Source organism: Bos indicus x Bos taurus, chromosome 12 (genome assembly GCF_003369695.1).
Source record: "Bos indicus x Bos taurus breed Angus x Brahman F1 hybrid chromosome 12, Bos_hybrid_MaternalHap_v2.0, whole genome shotgun sequence".
In the NCBI taxonomy this organism is placed as follows: domain Eukaryota; kingdom Metazoa; phylum Chordata; class Mammalia; order Artiodactyla; family Bovidae; genus Bos; species Bos indicus x Bos taurus.
The window spans coordinates 28,279,320-28,297,848 of record NC_040087.1 but is presented as its reverse complement, the minus strand read 5'-3'; the positions used below and the strand labels follow the sequence as shown (position 1 = coordinate 28,297,848).

General features: G+C 35.1%; 1 protein-coding gene across 4 annotated transcripts in view; it reads right to left on the bottom strand.

Moving 5' to 3' along the window:
* N4BP2L2 (NEDD4 binding protein 2 like 2) overlaps positions 1-18,529 on the bottom strand; it is an 84,550-nt gene that overhangs the window by 52,823 nt on the left and 13,198 nt on the right. For all 4 annotated transcript variants that reach the window (XM_027557456.1, XM_027557453.1, XM_027557454.1 and 1 more), the window contains 2 exons: positions 18,174-18,250; positions 15,625-15,768 (listed from right to left, as the gene is read on the bottom strand). In XM_027557456.1, coding sequence (XP_027413257.1) covers positions 15,625-15,768; positions 18,174-18,250 — 221 coding nt within the window. The remainder of the gene's footprint in view (positions 1-15,624; positions 15,769-18,173; positions 18,251-18,529) is intronic.

The window sequence follows — 18,529 nt, the reverse complement described above, 5'->3', positions numbered from 1 at the left end:
AGAGCTCTCAATTGCAGGACCCTCAGTCTGGAATGCTCCATCCTTGCTTCTCTCTTTGCTAATCCACTCTCATTTTCTTCAAGTCTCTGCTCAAATGTTACCTTGTCAATTCAGCCTTTATCGATCACTTCAAGTAAAGTGGTACACATTCCACTAAGCCTCATCCTCCCTATACCACTTATGCTGCTTCAATTTTGTCCACAGTACTTACCATTTGACCTCCCAGATACCTGTTTATTGATTCAGTCTGCTTCCCTACCCTGACTCAGGTAGGAAGGGCAGAGGTTTTGTCTGCTTTGCTCACCAATCTATCATTAAACGGAGAAGGAAATGGCAACCCACTCCAGTGTTCTTGCCTGGAGAATCCCAGGGATGGGGGAGCCTGGTGGGCTGCTGTCTATGGGGTCACACAGAGTTGGACATGACTGAAGCGACTTAGCAGCAGCAGCTATCATTAAAACAATGCCTGGCACATAGTAAGCACTCATGAAACACTGCTGAATGAATACATATATGCATGAATAAATTCAATACTGTTACCCATCTCTGAGCCTTTGACCATTCAGTTACTACTGTCTACAGCCTTTCCCCCTTACTTATTTTCCCTTACTAAATTCCACTTTTTCCTATGTCCAGTCCTCCACATTTCACTCACTGACTACCAATGTACTATATCAACAGTGGAAAAGTAATTAACTCCACTGCAACACACTCATCCAGAAATCATTCTACTGACCCTTCTCACCACTGGTTCTTATTTCTCAACCACATTCCTTCAATCAGAAAACACCATTCCATCTCCAGAAACTATAGCTTACACCTGATGTTTTCTCACTGCACTGAGTACTTCTGCTATGTATCTGCACAGATTGTCCCAAAAGTCAAGATACACCTGATGTTCTTAGAAACAACATAAATCATTCTGATATGCACCAAGCAGGACAATTCAGAGGAAGCCCTATTCCCACCCCCCACCCCCGCCAGTATTTCATGTTCTCATGACTGCCAGAAGCTAGAAGGCCCACAAAGTATCAGTCCATCACTCACCAAGAAATGATACACTGAAACAATCAGGAAAACAAGCCTCCAGTCCTTCAGTACCACTCCTGCCAATGGCCTAGTGTCACCCCTGCATGCACTCAACCTTACTCATTTACTCTGCTGCATTTCAGTTTCTGGTCCCTCTTTGTCTCCCAGTTTATTATGCTTTTGTTTTTTATTCATTGACTGGATTTATTGTTTCCTCAGAATTATGCTTGGTTTTTTCTCAAACTATGTTAACACCTACTTCGGCTCTTTTAAACCACGCTTGGTAAGATGCTCACCTGAATTTCATTCCGAAAGACCTGCTACAGACTCTGTGACTTCAGCAGGTCTAATCCAGTTGCTATAAGGGAAGAATTCATATGACCAAACATTTCTTGAACTTTCCACGTTATTTTCACAACACAACCAACATCTTACTTACAAAGCCTCAACAGCAAATTAATTAATTAAAACCTGATTAGCTGCTTTTTCTTCTGATTTCCTTTCTCCATTGAGCACTATCTATACTGCCCCTAGAAAACCTCATTCTTCTATAGGTAAACTGTTTCTAAATATATAATAATTTCTTCTACTGCATTATTAAGAGTAGAAAATAATCTAAGAAGTGATTCAAAAAGAATGGTATGTTATCAAAAATTTAAAATACTATCATTTAAAATAATAAACACAAGATACTAGTAATTAATACTTTAAAATATTACAAATTAAAAAAACTTTAAAATATTACAAATTAAAAAAAAAAAACACACCTTAAAATATTACTCCTCTCTGACCCTCCAAAAAATGCCTTCTTCCCCTGTCTACTGAATCTTGTGACAACTCTGTCACTTTCTGGACTGCACTACCAAAATAGAAAGCTGACATCCAGTCAAATTGATATTCCCATCTGAATGACTCATTTCACAGACGCCTAGCGTACAATTAACTTAAGTTTCACATAACTACAGGTAAGCTGATATCTATCTCACTGTCACACGAACATGACACAGAAGGTTGTGATGAAAAACAGAACGAAAAAATGTATTCATGAAAACTAAGGGTGGTGGGGAAAAGCTCCTTATTTTTATTATGCTTGACATTAAAAAAATTTTTTTTCTGTTAAAGAAATGGATTTGTGTGATCTGGCCAATACACTGCTCTGTGAAACTAATCATATCGTATTTGTCAATAAAGATGAGAATATCAAACTGACTCGATCATACCAAGAGTCAATATAACACAAATGAAAAATTAGTGCCACTCAACAAAAAGGCACACATCCCAAACTGTTTTGAAGTATTACACAGCTTAATTTCTGACTGCCTTGCTAATGAGGATTATGAGTATCTTTGTTAAATAACAAAAAAACAGACTTTATCCTTTAGACATAACTAGTATAAAATTCAACCAATTGCTTTGTTTCCTTCTCTGCCATCTCTAGTGTATAAGGAAGTGAAATCATCAAAAGGCAAACAAAATCAGTTTCAAGGTTAACACAAAAGCTACTTCAGCTGAAATTCTAACATACTCATATAATCCATCTAGTAATGGTCATGTATGGATGTGAGAGTTAGACTGTGAAGAAAGCTGAGCGCTGAAGAATTGATGCTTTTGAACTGTGGTGTTGGAGAAGTCTCTTAAGAGTCCTTTGGACTGCAAGGAGATCCAACCAGTCCATTCTGAAGGAGATCAGCCCCGGGATTTCTTTGGAAGGAATGATGCTGAAGCTGAAACTCCAGTACTTTGGCCACCTCATGCGAAGAGCTGACTCATTGGAAAAGACTCTGATGCTGGGAGGGATTGAGGGCAGGAGGAGAAGGGGACGACAGAGGATGAGATGGCTGGACGGCATCACCAACTCGATGGACATGAGTCTCAGTGAACTCCGGGAGTTGGTGATGGACAGGGAGGCCTGGCGTGCTGCGATTCATGGGGTCGCAAAGAGTCGGACACGACTGAGCGACTGAACTGAACTGAATCCTATTTAAGAAAGTGTTCTCATTTAAGAGGCAAAGTTTCATAAAACTAAGTGACTTGCCCAAGCTGCAATTTGAAATTCTGTGCTCCACTAAAAGTGGAAGTTTCTGAGGTACAGCAAAGATAGTGTCTGAAACACAGAACTAGGTTGCACAATGAACAGCTCACAGGGCAGGCAGCCCGCTATACATTTCTTAATTAAACACATTCCATTTTCAGAAAGTTTTGAACTAAATTAAAAATTAAGAATCACTGACCAAGTCAAATGCCCTCATTTTACACATAAAGGAACTGCAGAAGAAATGCCTTACAAGCACCTCTCAACTATCAGATACAAAACTGTGTACTAGTTTGTTAGGACTGTAACAAAATGCGGACTGGGTGGCTTTAACAGCAGTTTATTTTCTCACAATTCTAGAAGCTTGAAGTCTGAGATCAACGTGTCCACAGGGTTGGTTTCTTCTAAGGCCTCTCTCTTTCACTGGTAGATGGCCTTCTTCTGCCAGTGTTTTCAAAGGTCTTCCTTCTGTTTATGGCTGTGTCCTAATTTCCTGTTCTTATAAGGACACCAGTTATATTGGATTACAGCCCATCCATATCTTAATTTATCTCTTTAAAGGTGCTATCTCCAAATATAATTACATTCTGAGGTACTGGGGGTTAGGACCTCAACATATGAATTTTGAGGGGTCATAATTCAGCCCATTCAACACTTCACTCTCTTGCCTCCCATCAACTAATGTCCTTCTCATATGCAAAACACATTCATCCCATTCCAAGAGCCCACAAAGTATAAGCCCCTTCTAGCATCAACTCTAGGAGGAGATGGCAACCCATTTCAGTATTCTTGCCTGGAGAATCCCAGGGATGGAGGAGCCTGGTGAGCTGCCATCTGTGGGGTCACACAAGCCAGACATGACTGAAGCGACTTAGCAGCAGCAACAGCAGCAGCAGCAGCAGCAGCAGCAGCAGCAACTCTTAAATCCAAAAATCTTATCTAAATACCATTTAAACCAGCTATGGGTCAACTTGAGATATGATTTATCCTGAGGCAAAATTTCTCTTCAGCTATTATTTAACCATGTGACAGCAGACAACTTATCTGCTTTCAAAATGTTTCCATTCCAAAAAGGAAAAATCAGAAAGAGGAGATGATGGGTCCCAAGCAAGTCTATAATAAGGCAAATTTCATAAGATTTTAATGTTGAATAATATTTAATAATCAACAATAAAGAATAATCTATGACCCAATATTCTGGGCCCACTGGGCTGGAGCCCCACCCTCTTAGGCTTGGTGCTCTGATCCCATGGTGGCAGTGGCAGCCCTGTTGACCTCTAAACTACATTCAGGGTCATGCTACTCTTTTCTTGGAGGAAAACACATGCTTTCAGCCAGGTGACACAGATAGCTCTACTGACTTGTCTTATAGAATCTCAGAAGTCTGACAGCCCCCCTCATTTCATCCTGTCTTTGTCCCTTTCAGTCCAAGCTGGTAGTGTTTCTGCTGCCATAACCCCATCTAAGGTCCTGCTGAGATGGCTTTATGAATCCCTAAGTCACATGTCCATACTCCCTTTATCAAATGGTTGTCTAGCAACAGCCTTGATGTTGTCTCCAGTACACACTAATTTTTTGCAACATGCATAGGCTGAGAATTTCCAAATCTTCAAAGTTTTGGTTCCATTTTGCTTAATAAATCTTTCTGCAATTATCTTTGTCCTCGTGTTTTACTATAAGCATCAAGGAGAAACCAGGCCACGCTTTTAATACTTTGCTTATAAATTTCAGTTAAATATCCAAGTTTATCACTTAACAGTTCAATTTCCCACAAACCCAAAGAACACAATTTAGCCAAGCTTTCTGCCACCTTATATAACATGACTGCCTTTCCTTACGTTTCTAGTAACATGTTCCTCACTTTCATCTGAGACCTTATCAGAAGCACCCTTTTCTTATTTCTATCAATATGATTATACATGCTAAGTGTATAATCCTGATAGCCCTCTTTCAGAGCCCTCAGCAGAATCAGCTTTAATGTTCATATTTCTACCTATAATCACAGAAGGCAACCTTGGCTTTTTCTAACATGAAGCTCAAAATTATTCCAGCCTCTGCAACAGCCAGTTCTAAAGCCATTTCTACATTCTTAGATATTTGTTAGAGCAGCATCCCACTTTCCAGTACCAAAATAAAGCATCAGTCAGGGTTGCTTAAACAACAGCAATTAACCTCACAATTCTGGAGGTTAGAAGTTCAAGATGTCAGCAGGATAGGTTTCTTCAAAAGCCTCTCTCCTTGGCTTGCAGACGGCTGTCTTCCTCCAGTGTTGTTAAGGTCTTCCCTTTTTGTGTGTCTGTATCCTAATCACCTCTTAAGGACACCAATCATATTGGATCAGGGTCCAATCATATGACTTCATTTTACCTTAATTACCTCTTTAAAGGGCCTATATCCTGAAAATAGTCACATTATAAAATACTGGTTCAGGACTTCCAACACATGAAATTTTAAGAGAACACAATTAAGCCCAGAACAAGCTGAGACTTATTCTATATTCACTTATTCTATGAACACTGAATACCACTCTTTCTCATTGTTCTGATGACCATGTAACTGCACACAAAACTGGTACAACCTCCGACACATGGTACTTAAGAATAAAAGGGAGAGGAAATAATCATATACTCATACAAATTAATGAAAAAAAAGTACATGAGAACATATAATATGTATTTTGGACTTCACCAAGCCTGCTTGCTACATCCAAAAAGGTTTCCTTGAAGAGCTCAAATCTGAAGGGTGAGTATGGAAAGGGTGTGTGCACACACAACTTTCCAGGAAAAAGGAACAGAACAGTACATTCAAGAAATTGAGAAATGGCCAGTAGGGCTGGAACACAGAAAGTATGAGGAGTAATAAAACATGAGGTTGGAAAGGAAGGTAGGGGCCACATCAACCACATTATGGTTTTTGGTCTTTATCCTAACAGCAATGGGAAGCACCTGAAAGGTTTTATTCATGATCATATTTTCATTTTACAAAGATCACTCTGGAAAAAAGGGGGCACTAAGGACTTCTAATTTGCTGGGAATGTTCTACTTCTTGAGTAGGATTCTGGTTTAATGGGTATGTTCACTTTGTGAAAATCTACTGAGCTATATACTTAAACTTTAAGCACTTTTCTATATATACATTATATTTCAGTCTTCTAAGACTGTGGAGAAACAGGGCTAGAATACAGAAAGTACAGCTGTGGGGACCCCAGCATCAAAAGAGATGATAATTCAAACTATTCTCATGGAAAAACCCAAACAAACTTTTTGGCCAATGCAATACAAAGATGGCAGTCAAAAATGAAGAGACTCGAGATAATTAAGTGGTAAAATTCAAATACCCCAGTTGATGGATTGAATATGAAGGAGGAAAGAAGGCATCAAAGAAGACTCTCAAGTATCTGTTTACAAAAACAGATGGATGGTAGATCCATTCTCCATGAATGAAAATTCTGGAGTTCCACAGATGTGACAGATCACAGATTCAATTTTTCAGGCTTTAAGGTAGAAATCTCAACTAGGCAGTTAAGTATATAATCTGGAGCACAGAGGACAGGTTTAAAAAGAAAACACCGTTGGGGAGTAATACTATTAAAAGAAGGGCTTCCCCAGTGGCTCAGTGGTAAAGAATCAGCCTGCAATGCGGCAGACCTGGGTTCGATCCCTGAGTCAGAAGGTCCCCTGGAAAAGGGCACGACAACCCACTGCAGTATTCTTGCCTGGAAAATCCCATGGACAGAGAAACCTGGCAGGCAACAGTCCATAGGGTCGCAAATAGTCTGAAGTGACTGAGCACACTCACACACGAGGCCCTGCAGTACTATAGGCACTGGATTAGGTTCTGTGGACAGTTATAAACAGAACAAGTAGGTTATCATAGAACTTACATTCTAATTCAAAAGACCCCCAACAAATTGTATTAAATAAGGTAACTTCAACTACTAACAGGTACTGTGATGAAAACAACAGGACGGTTTAACAGAGTGACAGAGGTGGGGCTACTTTACTTTAGATCGGAATAGTTAGGGCTCTCTGTGGAGGTGACATTGAGGTGAGATCTAAATACTTAGAATTATGCTAGGCATAGGAACAACAAAAAAAATTTAGAGCATTCCAGAAAGAAAAAAAGAGCTTAGTGTTTAAAGCAAGATCAAACTTTGCATATCTGAAAAACAGCAAAAGGCCAGTTATAGACACAATGTAGTAAATGAAGAGCAGAGGATACAAGACACGGTCAGGGAAGAAGCCAAGGGACGGATCACATAGAGTTTAAGCAGGAGGGATGTAATTTATACTTAAAAAGAAGTTTAAGTTATACATTTCTCTAAATACTCTGTGGCAAAGATAAATGTGGAGAGACTACTAGGTCCAAGTGAGACATGATGAAGTCTCATGGGGAAAGTTAAGAGGAAGAATAGAAGTGTTAAAGAAAATATAAAAAAAAAATCTCTAAATGATCTTAAAAGAAACAAAGTCTCAAGGCTGCCCTACTTACCTGTATTCTAGTATTTAATTTTTTGATCATAGATCACAAATCTAAAGACTACTAACAAGATTCAAAATTTCAAACAAAAGGCTCTGATACTGTTAGATAAAACAAGTTAGATGGATGAGCCGTCCTCTCTGCTTGGACGCTCTTTCTTAGCAAGTATCAATCAAACACAACTAATTCAAACTTTGTATTTCCATGTTTCCTAAATTATGAACTGCCCTATACAGTTGTTCTAATTAGATGAATGGGCCCTTAGTATCAAGAGGTTGATTATTTTCTGGAGAAGACGTCTAATATTCAACAAATATTTATTGACTCTTTAAAGGACAAAGCTTCAAAGACAACACAAGGAAGACCATGCTTTCATGCCCTTAAGAAAGTGAAAATTAAAGTCAGTCAGTTGTGTCTGACTCTTTGCCACTCCATGAACTGCACATGGAATTCTCCAGGCCAGAAAACTGGAGTGGGTAGCCTTTACCTTTTCCAAGGGGTCTTCCCAACCCAGGGATCGAACCCAGGTCTCCCACACTGCAGGCAAAGACTTTACCAGCTGAGCCACTAGAGAAAGATAATCTTTCTTAGTATAATGCCTGGGCTCTACTGGTCTTTACACAGCAAATGGAAGATGCAGAAGGAGAACTTACCACTTTTGACCACTAGCTCTCCAGCTTTAACAATTACTTTCCTATCACTCCCCAGAACTAAATTTTTTTTCCTTACTATTTTCTAATTCATTCAAAATGTCTAACCCAGGTCTCCTATCACATTTCTTATAAATGCTTCAATTTACTTATATTCAAAATGAAATGTTTTAACCATATCTTTGTCAGTGTTACATTATATAATATTTCAATAATCTTAATCTCATAATGCAGTTTCATGAACCAAAAACTATTTTAATCTATTCATGAAACCAATGCTATTTCTTCCCCACTCTAACAAAAACTCTACCTCTGATTTCCAATTTAGAAACAACAACAAAAAGAAAATCCAGAAACTACTCTAAGGAATTAAGAAAAATCAAGTAAGATCCAGCCCTTCTATTTTTTAAGTTAACTAAAACAAAATAAGGCACATTTTCAACAGTAAGAGTCCTTCATTTTGTACTCAAAGGCTTTCCTTACAGAATCTAATTCAATATTTTATTTCTATAGAAAACTTAACAGGCACCTTTATTGCTCTTTTAGAAAATTAATGTAAACAACATAAAAGAAAAAAGGACACTATTACAAAAGGTAAAAAAACATAAATTCTTCAGAAATTCAGAAAACTGATGTGATTTCCATGACAGCTACTGCTAGCACACTTAATAAATAAGTGGCCATTAAAAGAAAAATACACTAACATCACTTAAAACAGTATTGGTCTATTTAGGAAATAACTCCCTCAAAGACTCCTCTAACAGGAAAGCCCTATACTCTCTCAAAATTAATCAGCAAAACAAATAGCTTACACAATTTAACAATCCATTTATTAAATACTACATATTTCAAGTGCTAGCTAAAATCAGGAGATATTAAAAAGCACAACAGCATATATAAAAATGCAATTCAAAAGATGTTGCTGAAATATGATTATCAACTATCAATGTATACTTTGCAGAAAATAATTGTACACTAAATAGCATCCAAGCTTTCAATTTTGACTTAAAATAAGCATTCTAGTGGTCATGTATGGATGTGAGAGTTGGACTGTGAAGAAAGCTAAGCACCAAAGAATTGATGCTTTTGAACTGTGGTGTTGGAGAAGACTCTTGAGAGTCCCTTGAGCTGCAAGGAGATCCAACCAGCCTATCCTAAAGGAAATCAGTCCTGGGTGTTCATTGGAAGGACTGATGCTGAGGCTGAAACTCCAATACTTTGGCCACCTCATGCAAAGAGTTGACTCATTGGAAAAGGCTCTGATGATGGGAGGGATTGGGGGCAGGAGGAGAAGGGGATGACAGAGGATGAGATGGCTGGATGGCATCAACGACTCAATGGACGTGAGTCTGAGTGAACTCCAGGAGTTGGTGATAGACAGGGAGGCCTGGTGTGCTGCGATTCATGGGGTCGCGAAGAGTCGGGCATGACTGAGCAACTGAACTGAACTGAACTGAAGCATTCTAAATAAATGGTCACTTTCAGATTTCTTCACTCAGCTTCACTGGTGAGTCAAAATACCTCTAACCCTATACACTCAAAAATGTATCATAAAGATGCACTCAGTTTTCCACTGGAATTTCTTTGCTGCCTAGAAAAAGACCCTAAATTAATAACAAGAATTTAACCAAAGATAACTACGTGGTTTAAAAGATAAAATGAGCTACAATGAAGAATACATCTGAACTAGATATGACTCCTAGTTATCATCACTTCCCAGAGAAACTATGGTCACAGGAGATAAATTGTTTAATTTCTCTAAGTTTCTGTTTCCTCTTTATAAAAAATTACAGTGAGGGTATTTTATAAAAATCACATCTACAATTAGAAAAGGGACTGGCACTGACAGGCGTTAACTAAATGGTGGCAACTTAAATATTATTAAATTAAGGCTTGTTTGTACTAAATTCCTATTGCTCATTGTAGTAGTATTGGAGAATATGAAGAATCACCTGTAAAAGTTGAACTCAAAAATAGCTTTCAGCTTTCTTTCAGAAGCATTCAGTTAAGGCCACATAAAAGAATCATGACAACAGTGAATTCCATAAGAGTGAGTTTCCAACTACTTTTATCAAGTAGTCTATCAGGAAGAGGCTTGAGTACTATAAAATAAGTTTTTCTCAAATACATACATCCAAGTACTACAGTATGCTTATGGGATTCCTAACCAGTGAATAGGGCTTTCCAGGTGGCTCAGTGGTAACAAAGAATTCGCCTGTCAAGCAGGAGACAGGTTTGATCCCTGGGTCTGGAAGAGCCCCTGGAGGAGGAAATGGCCACCCACTCCAGTATTTCTGCCTGGGAAACTCCAAGGACAGAGAAACCTGGAGGGCTAAACAGGTTGGGGTCACAGGGGGTGGCAAAACAGTAGGATACAACTTAGTGACTAAACAACAACAACAAACGAGTAACACTGAGATTCTTATAAACCTTTCCAACTATTTTCATATCAAAGTTCTTCAACCGTACACAGAAGGGAAAAGTTACCTCTGTTTTTGACAGAAACTTACCATCCCACCATCTTCATTAAAAATGTTATGAAGTTAACATGAAGATAGCTGAGCAGAAAATGGAGTGAAGAAAAAATGTATAGGAAAAGACTATGAAAGAAACATGATTTCTAATACCATTAAGAAGAAAAAAGAAAATGAAAAAATGTTTATTTTTTTAAAAAAGAAAAAAAAAATAAAAAGAAAGAACTCATGATCCTTTTCCAAATCAAATTTTCTTTCATTCTGATATACTAAAAAAGACTGAAGAATCCAGAACTACAATTGAAGAGACGGTAAAAAAGTTGTATAATTATTATAATTACTGTTGTAGGGTAAAACTTTATCTTTACATGTCCTATCTGAGGATACAGATGAAACTGCAAAACAAAAAAATAATCCAAATAAAGTGTATTTTAATAGACTGTACTGAACTTGAACACAATTTTAACCACGAATGAACAGATTATTCTTAGTTTTTTTCCCCCTTAGTTACCTATAATAAAGTTGAAAGGCAAAAAGCCCAATAGGCTGTCTCAAAAACCTCTCCATCTTCCCATTAATTTACAAACAGTTCAATTGAAAAAAAAAACAAACAAGGAAATATTAACAACTGCACAATACCAATGAAGTCTTCAGTCATTTCCAAAGTAGATACAATGCTTTGGTAATGTGACTATATCTAATTCTAAGATTAGGGGTTAGAGTATGGCTGTGTCCATATTAGATAAAACAGTTTACTTTTTTACACACTTAAGACAGCTTATTAAAGTTAATGGACTTCATGCTGGGAAGTGCATTGTAATGACTGCAATTTTTACACCTGGAATGAGACAGGGTTATCATTCAGAGAATAAAATTTGTTAGGAGGAAAGGGAAGAAAAAGATTATTTCTAATCTAACTGACCAAAATAAACAAAATTTATCCTCTACTAAAGATAACAAAAAGTCAAAACATTGCAAACTGACACAGTTCTAGCTTCAAAAATAACTCATTTTTTCTCTGAGGATCTTTTCAGAGATTTTTATGCTACTCTTTCCCCTTGTTTCTGTGTGTAAATTGATAGCAATACTGTATTGAGAATTTCCATAGGTGATATTCAAAACTGTATATTCCATTACAAAAATTAGGCCATTCAGTACAATCTATATAAAGATACTGAATCTAAGTTTTCTAATTTTATTTTATTTTTTAGTTTTATTTTTTTTTAGTTTTCTAATTTTAGTTGCAAAAACCATAATTATAAACTTTTCAAGATTTGCTCTGAAATTTACAGCCAGGCAAAACTGAAATTTGTTTAGACTTAAGACTTAGGCAATTCGAATCAACTGAATTGAATTAATTTAAATGCTGCTTAGCAAAGGAAACAAAGGAATAAAAAATACACACAAGACAATCACTAATTACTCCTTTCAGAGTCTACTTCAACAAATTCATTTAATACTACTTCTTGCCATCCTTAGGATATTTTAAGGAAAAAAATCTGGCATACATACAGGGAAGCCAATTGCTTTAATAATACCTTAATTTTTAAAATAAAATATGCAAGTCTTATTTAACTGCAAAGAAAAAGAAAACCATCACCAAAGAGGATATCTATTAATCCCTTAATATAATCTTTCCTTTCACAAAAATTACAGCTAACAATTTTAATGAGAAAAAAAGTTTTATTTATAAATTGTAATGTACAAAATTTAACTCTAAAACCCACTAATGATCTGCTGTTCTGCTGCCATCAAATGTTTATTTTGAATGGTCATTGTAACAAAACTAAGTAACATTGTATTTTGTTATGATTCTAGACTAAGAGGTATTACTCTATTTATAAAGGGTTGCAGACAAACACAGACAAACATACACTCCAGCCCTAATAACTGAGTCCTCAGTGACTGCATTTATGTTACACTACTATATGATACTTCAATAAACCCTGGGACACCTATCTCATCAAGGTACTAATACATGAACCACATTTCTTCAACATTTTCCAAACAGAACATCACCAATTTTCTCTGAAAATACTTAGAAAACCAGGCTCAGAAAATCAGACATTTCCACCATAGCAAAAACTCAATTATGGGTGAAACAAATATTTTATATGCTTTGATATCATAAATTCTTTCAAAACTTACCTATATATAAAACTGGAAAATTTCATAACTTATATATATTAATTAGGTAAGAGATAAGCACACTTCAAATAGTTAAATCCACCCTATCATATCATCAACAAAATATAACCCAATCTTCTGTAAACAATCTTACTTTAAAACACATATTAAAAAGCTAATATTTTCTTTTAGGAAAGTGAATAATGAAAGATCAATTTAAAAAGCATCAAAAGTTCAACTTAATTACCACACAAATATTTTTATTGACAGTATTGGCATATAGAAAACTGTAAATTTACTTTTCAAAAAGAATCTTTCTGAACCAGACTAGAATCTATATACTGTTTAAATTGTTCACCTTAGTTAAATATGATGAGTAATGCCCATTTTTTTCTGTGTGATGGAGACCAACTCAGAATGGCAGGAAGCAGCAGAGGGAGCTAGTCCATTAGAAAATATCTAAATTTTAAAAAAGAATGTCTGAATAGAAGGAAAAACTTGGATGAAAAAACTTTTAATTGGTGAATTTCATCTTTTATTGTATATTTATTTCTCTGTTCTGTTACTGTTTAAAAGTAAAAAATAACATTAGTCAGAATGCTTGGGGGAACTTTTAATTTACTCTGTCTTAAAATAAAAAAAAAATTGGGACTTCCCCGGTGGTCCAGTGGTTAAGACCCCATGTTTCCAATGCAGGTGGTGCAGGTTCGATCCCTAGTCAAGGAACTGAGATCCTACATACTACCAAGTAGTGTGGCCAAAACACAAACAAAAAAACACACAAAAAGCCCCAACAAAAACGTCTTCTAGAATGTTACCACCTCGCCTCAGTAAACATTTATAACTTTTAAAAATATTTGGTAATGATTAACGATCTCTTTACTACTCAGAAATATTAGATGACATTTAATCTGTAATAAAATCTGGAAATTTATTTCACAGACTTACTATTACGAACAAGTTGCTTCATCATTTGTATCTTCCAAAGGCAATTCTCTAGATCCTTGAAATAAATCTGGCTGCTGTTCAAAACCTAATGGTACTATTACTTCTAAATAAAGTTTTATAAAGACAAAGAGAAAGGAGCACACAATATATACCTAACAGTTGTTTCACGTGTCCCAAAATTAAATCCTTCTATTTCAAAATGTCAATTTACATAATAAAATGCTGGGAAAAGCAAGCCCAAATACCAGGAAGTACTACTCTGAAACAGAAGAATTATGAAAATAGTGAATAAAGGAAACATGAACACATAATTGTATATACATTTATACATAAAACATGAGTTAGTATATTTCTACTGTATCATAGTTAGGATGAACAAATATATACAAACATACATATGTGTTAAAATAAAATACAGTAATACTCATTTAAATGTAAATAGTACTGGAGACTACAAATAAAAATCATATTATCTCATTAAAGGCAATGTAATAAAGACCTTGTTAAAAGTACTATGTTTAGTTTTGAGCCTTGCAAGTAGTATTACTTAATAATTTAATATTAGTTAAAAAGTAATATAAAGATGCGAGAGAACATTTAAAGCTGGAAAAAAAACACTAAAAAGTTTTAAAACAACATCGAAAGATTATGGGATTCACCACTTTGCTCTACACCTGTAACTACCACAACACTGTTAATCAACTATACTCCATCTAAAATAAAATTAAAGAAAAAAATATACTGTAGGATTTAGGATAGGTTGGTTTAGGAGAAAGAAGACTTAAAGGACATGAACTATTACCATGTAAATAAAACACATAAAAAATTTTCAACCGTTGTAAATAGCTTGTGTTTTTTTTTCCTAAAAATGGATAAATCAAAGCAAAATTAGGATGAATTGCCCAAGATCTCTGAAATGAATTCCATCTCGATTTTAAAATTTTAAGTGATGGAACACAATCTAATAAAAATGATAAAGTGAGATACACAGTTGTCCTTAAAGAAAAGCTAAAACCTGGAGAAGTAAAACATTCCAGAGGACAAATCTTCCTACAATTAATGCTAAGGAGCTGTCTAAAATATTTTTTACCCTAGAATTATCCTGTGTTAATTTAAATAGAGAAAAGTAATATATTATCAGAATAACACGAAGAGCTTTTGTAAACTATATAGTGATTGCCCTGTTTTTCATTCCAGAATTGGGGAGTATGGAGAGACAGGGAATGCCTTAAGAAGAAGGGTGATGAAAACGTAAATTACAGAGAAAAAACCCCTGGTGACTGATATACCTACTGTATTGGTATTTGACAAAGAATTTTGTTTTAGTAAGTGATATGCTAATTACAGCTTAGAAATACTTTACAAAGATGAATTTGCAGAAAAACATAATTTTACTGGTATTATGAATAGAGGAATCAACTACAGTTCCTATAACAAGTCAGTATTTCTTATATATTTAAGGTAGTCAAAGAAAAATACTAAAGTTTTATGAAAAGTTGAATTTAGGTATGAACTATAAAATTGTCTGACATCTACAAAAGATAAAATCAGTTTAAAATTCAATTATAGAAAAACATTCTGGTTCCTACCCACTCTACTCAGGGGTCTTCATAATAACCAAAAGCATTACAACAAAAGATTATAAAAACATTTAAAATACAATTTTATATAATTTTTATTTACACTTCAGAATTTAAACAACTTGCTGGGAACATCTTTTGTGAGGCAACGTGGTCTTTTGTTAAAATCTGAAACTGCTTAAGTTTCAAGACAGGCTCACTAATTTTTTTTAAGGGCAAGCAACAAATGCGTTAGCTGAAAATAGCCAACTTAATGATTATTTGTAACACAGACTTCATTATGTGAGCCTAGAGAGCCTCCCCACCTCTGTCTCTCCTGTGGAGGAGGTCTTTGTGTGCTTTTGTGTGGCGGTTCCACTGAATTCATTACAATAGAGATGGACATTTGATATTCATAACGATCCAACATCTGAGCAATCTTCTTTCGAGACACACCATGTTTATTCCTCCTACCAAAAAAGAAAAGGATTTTAATTCTATTTTTTAAGAATGTACAGGATTAACCTATTTTAGAGTAACAGAGCAGAATAGAGTCTAAATTACATTTTGCAAATAAATACTAGAAGATACACCTCTAAAAAAAGGGCTCTCTCAGTTTTAAACAATATAGTAAAAAGGCTTAAAATACCATATATCACAGCAAAATGTTAACTGATTATACTTTCTTCACATAGAACTAACTACTGATTCACTGAACCACTGAGTTAATGACCCCCAACTTTTAAACAACAAAATAAAAAGATTATGCAACACCGTTTTGAGAATTGCAGAAGAATTGCGCGTGGGTTTCTAGGACTTACAAAAATCAATATAAAATATGTTTAACTTATAAAAGTTATTTTTAACACATCTGCATTTAAAAAATTTATTATCAACACCAAACTATTATTAGAGATACAATTTTTACATATCTCACAAACATAGTATCGAATGAAAGAAACTAGAGACAATGACTATATACTGTGTAATTCTATTTATTAATATATAAACTTTGAAAGAAATTAAACTATGGTGCTAAAGTGAAGGATTTTTTTAAAAGCAAAAAAAAAAAAGCTTTAAGGAACAGCAAGCAAGTAACTGTAGGGAACTGTTACTGGGAAAAGGAATTCAAAAAACTTCTCAAGTGTTAGTAAAGCTCTCGTGACACGAGTAATAGTTAAATGAATATCTGACTTATGAAATTTGTTAAGCTACGTATTTTTTATATACTTTTCTGTGAGTTTAATTTTGACAGCAAAAAGTAGTTTACGAATTATTCTTGTCTCTCAAAAAAAATTTTTTAAGAATTTAACCCTTGTAGTTTTCTGTAACTTGAGTTGGACACGGCAAAACACACAGAACATATTTTACATTTATTAAGTTCTAGACTTACTAAAGCTAACTCATCTTCCCAGAAAAAAAGACATAAAAATCTGTCAAACTATACTAGATAGCAGTTAAATTGACTTTATTTTGTAAAGTTATTTTATATTAAGAATTATATAAAAAAAAAATTAAAAAAAAAAGAATTATAATGTTTCAACAGTCTCAAATGCAAATAAAGTCTAAATGTACAACAATTTCATTAACTCACTTATTCAACATAAGCCAAGTATCTTTAAACTCTCTCTTCTTTCTACCTGAGGAGCAATAATTACACAGAGGGCAGGCAAAGAATACCAGATATTAATAATATCTACCAGTTTAACTCTTCATAAATTTGATTTGGCATGCAAATTAGAAAGGGAAAGAAAGATCACCAAAGGAATAAAAATTCAAAGATACAAAAAGAATAAAAGGCAAGGAGGAAAGAAAGCAGTTGAACACCATACACAGAATAACAGTTTTAAGCAGAAGAGGGAAACATGTGGGAGAAAAAAATGGTCTTAAAAAGAGAGGTGATGGTTGTGTAACTCTGTGAGTATACTGAAAACCATTGAATTGTACACTTTTAATGGGTAAACTGTAAGGTATGTGAGTTAAAAGTTGTCACCCAAGATGGGGTGGGAGGAGTGAAAATGAAGAAATGAAAAATGATTTACTGTCAGGAAAACCAGGGAAAATGGATAAAGGTAAACACAAATGGAAGATCAGGGTTGAAAATAATACAAGACCACAATCCCTCACAAATCCTGAAATCTAAAATACTCTGAAAATTCAGTTTTCTGTTGACTCATAAAGAAGCAAAGTCTAACCATGCCTGTACTCATATGGCAGCATGATCTACTCCGAACATTAAACCATGTAAATTTTTCTCAACTGAATAGACTGATCATTCACAATCTGCTGCAGAAACACTGAGATGTTTGATTATGCCATGCTGCCCCAAACTCTTGCTAGGAGTGCTAACAATTAGATACAGGCTCTGTATTACCTTTCTAAAATTGAAAAAAAAAAAAAATCTGAATTCTTAAACACACTGATTCCCTGGATCTTGGCTATCGGATAATGGATACGTTGCAGAGAAAAGCATCAGGTAAAAAGCTGATGGGATCTAAAATGGGAAAGAGATGAAGTTGGAAAGGCAACGCAGAGAAGTGGCCTAGCAAAAAAGCTGAAGGGAAAGTCCTAGTTTTTCTCTGTTTTCTGGATCTCCACTAGCATTCAATAAACTGGGAACCGATGCAGGAAGTCACGTAAGAAGAAGTGACAAACACACTTAACAAAGAACATTTAAGGAAATTTAATACTGCAAAGAGCCTCAAACAAGCTGCATTTAAGCCAATGCTCCTCTTAATAGAAAGTGAGTAGTAGTAGTAATAGTCCTATTCATAGGTATCAATGATTTAACAAACAAAAGCTAGTAAAGAAACTGATCATGAAAAGAAGAAAGAAAAAAAAAAAGATGAGATTAAAAATTTTTTGAGTGCCTTACTTTTCTAATTCTTCAGGATCAAATTTCCACCAAGTTTCAGGTTCATGAAACTCTACTCTGTATCCTTTTCCTATGGCCTACACAAAAGAAAAGAAGAAAACAAAAACCCAGAGAACACTTCTTAAAGTAAAAAGATGGAAGACAGATACAAATTTCACTTAGACAATACTTCTCAATTTGCTCAACCAAGACAAATTTATCTTTAAAATAATATGGTTTATAAAAATTTTAAGGCTACTTAACAGTCAAATTCCAATCACTATTCTCAAGTCCAGGCAAAACTAACAAGATGAACATACTGCTTAATAAGCACCATTCTCAATTTTTAAAAAATTAAGCAAATGGACACACCTCTT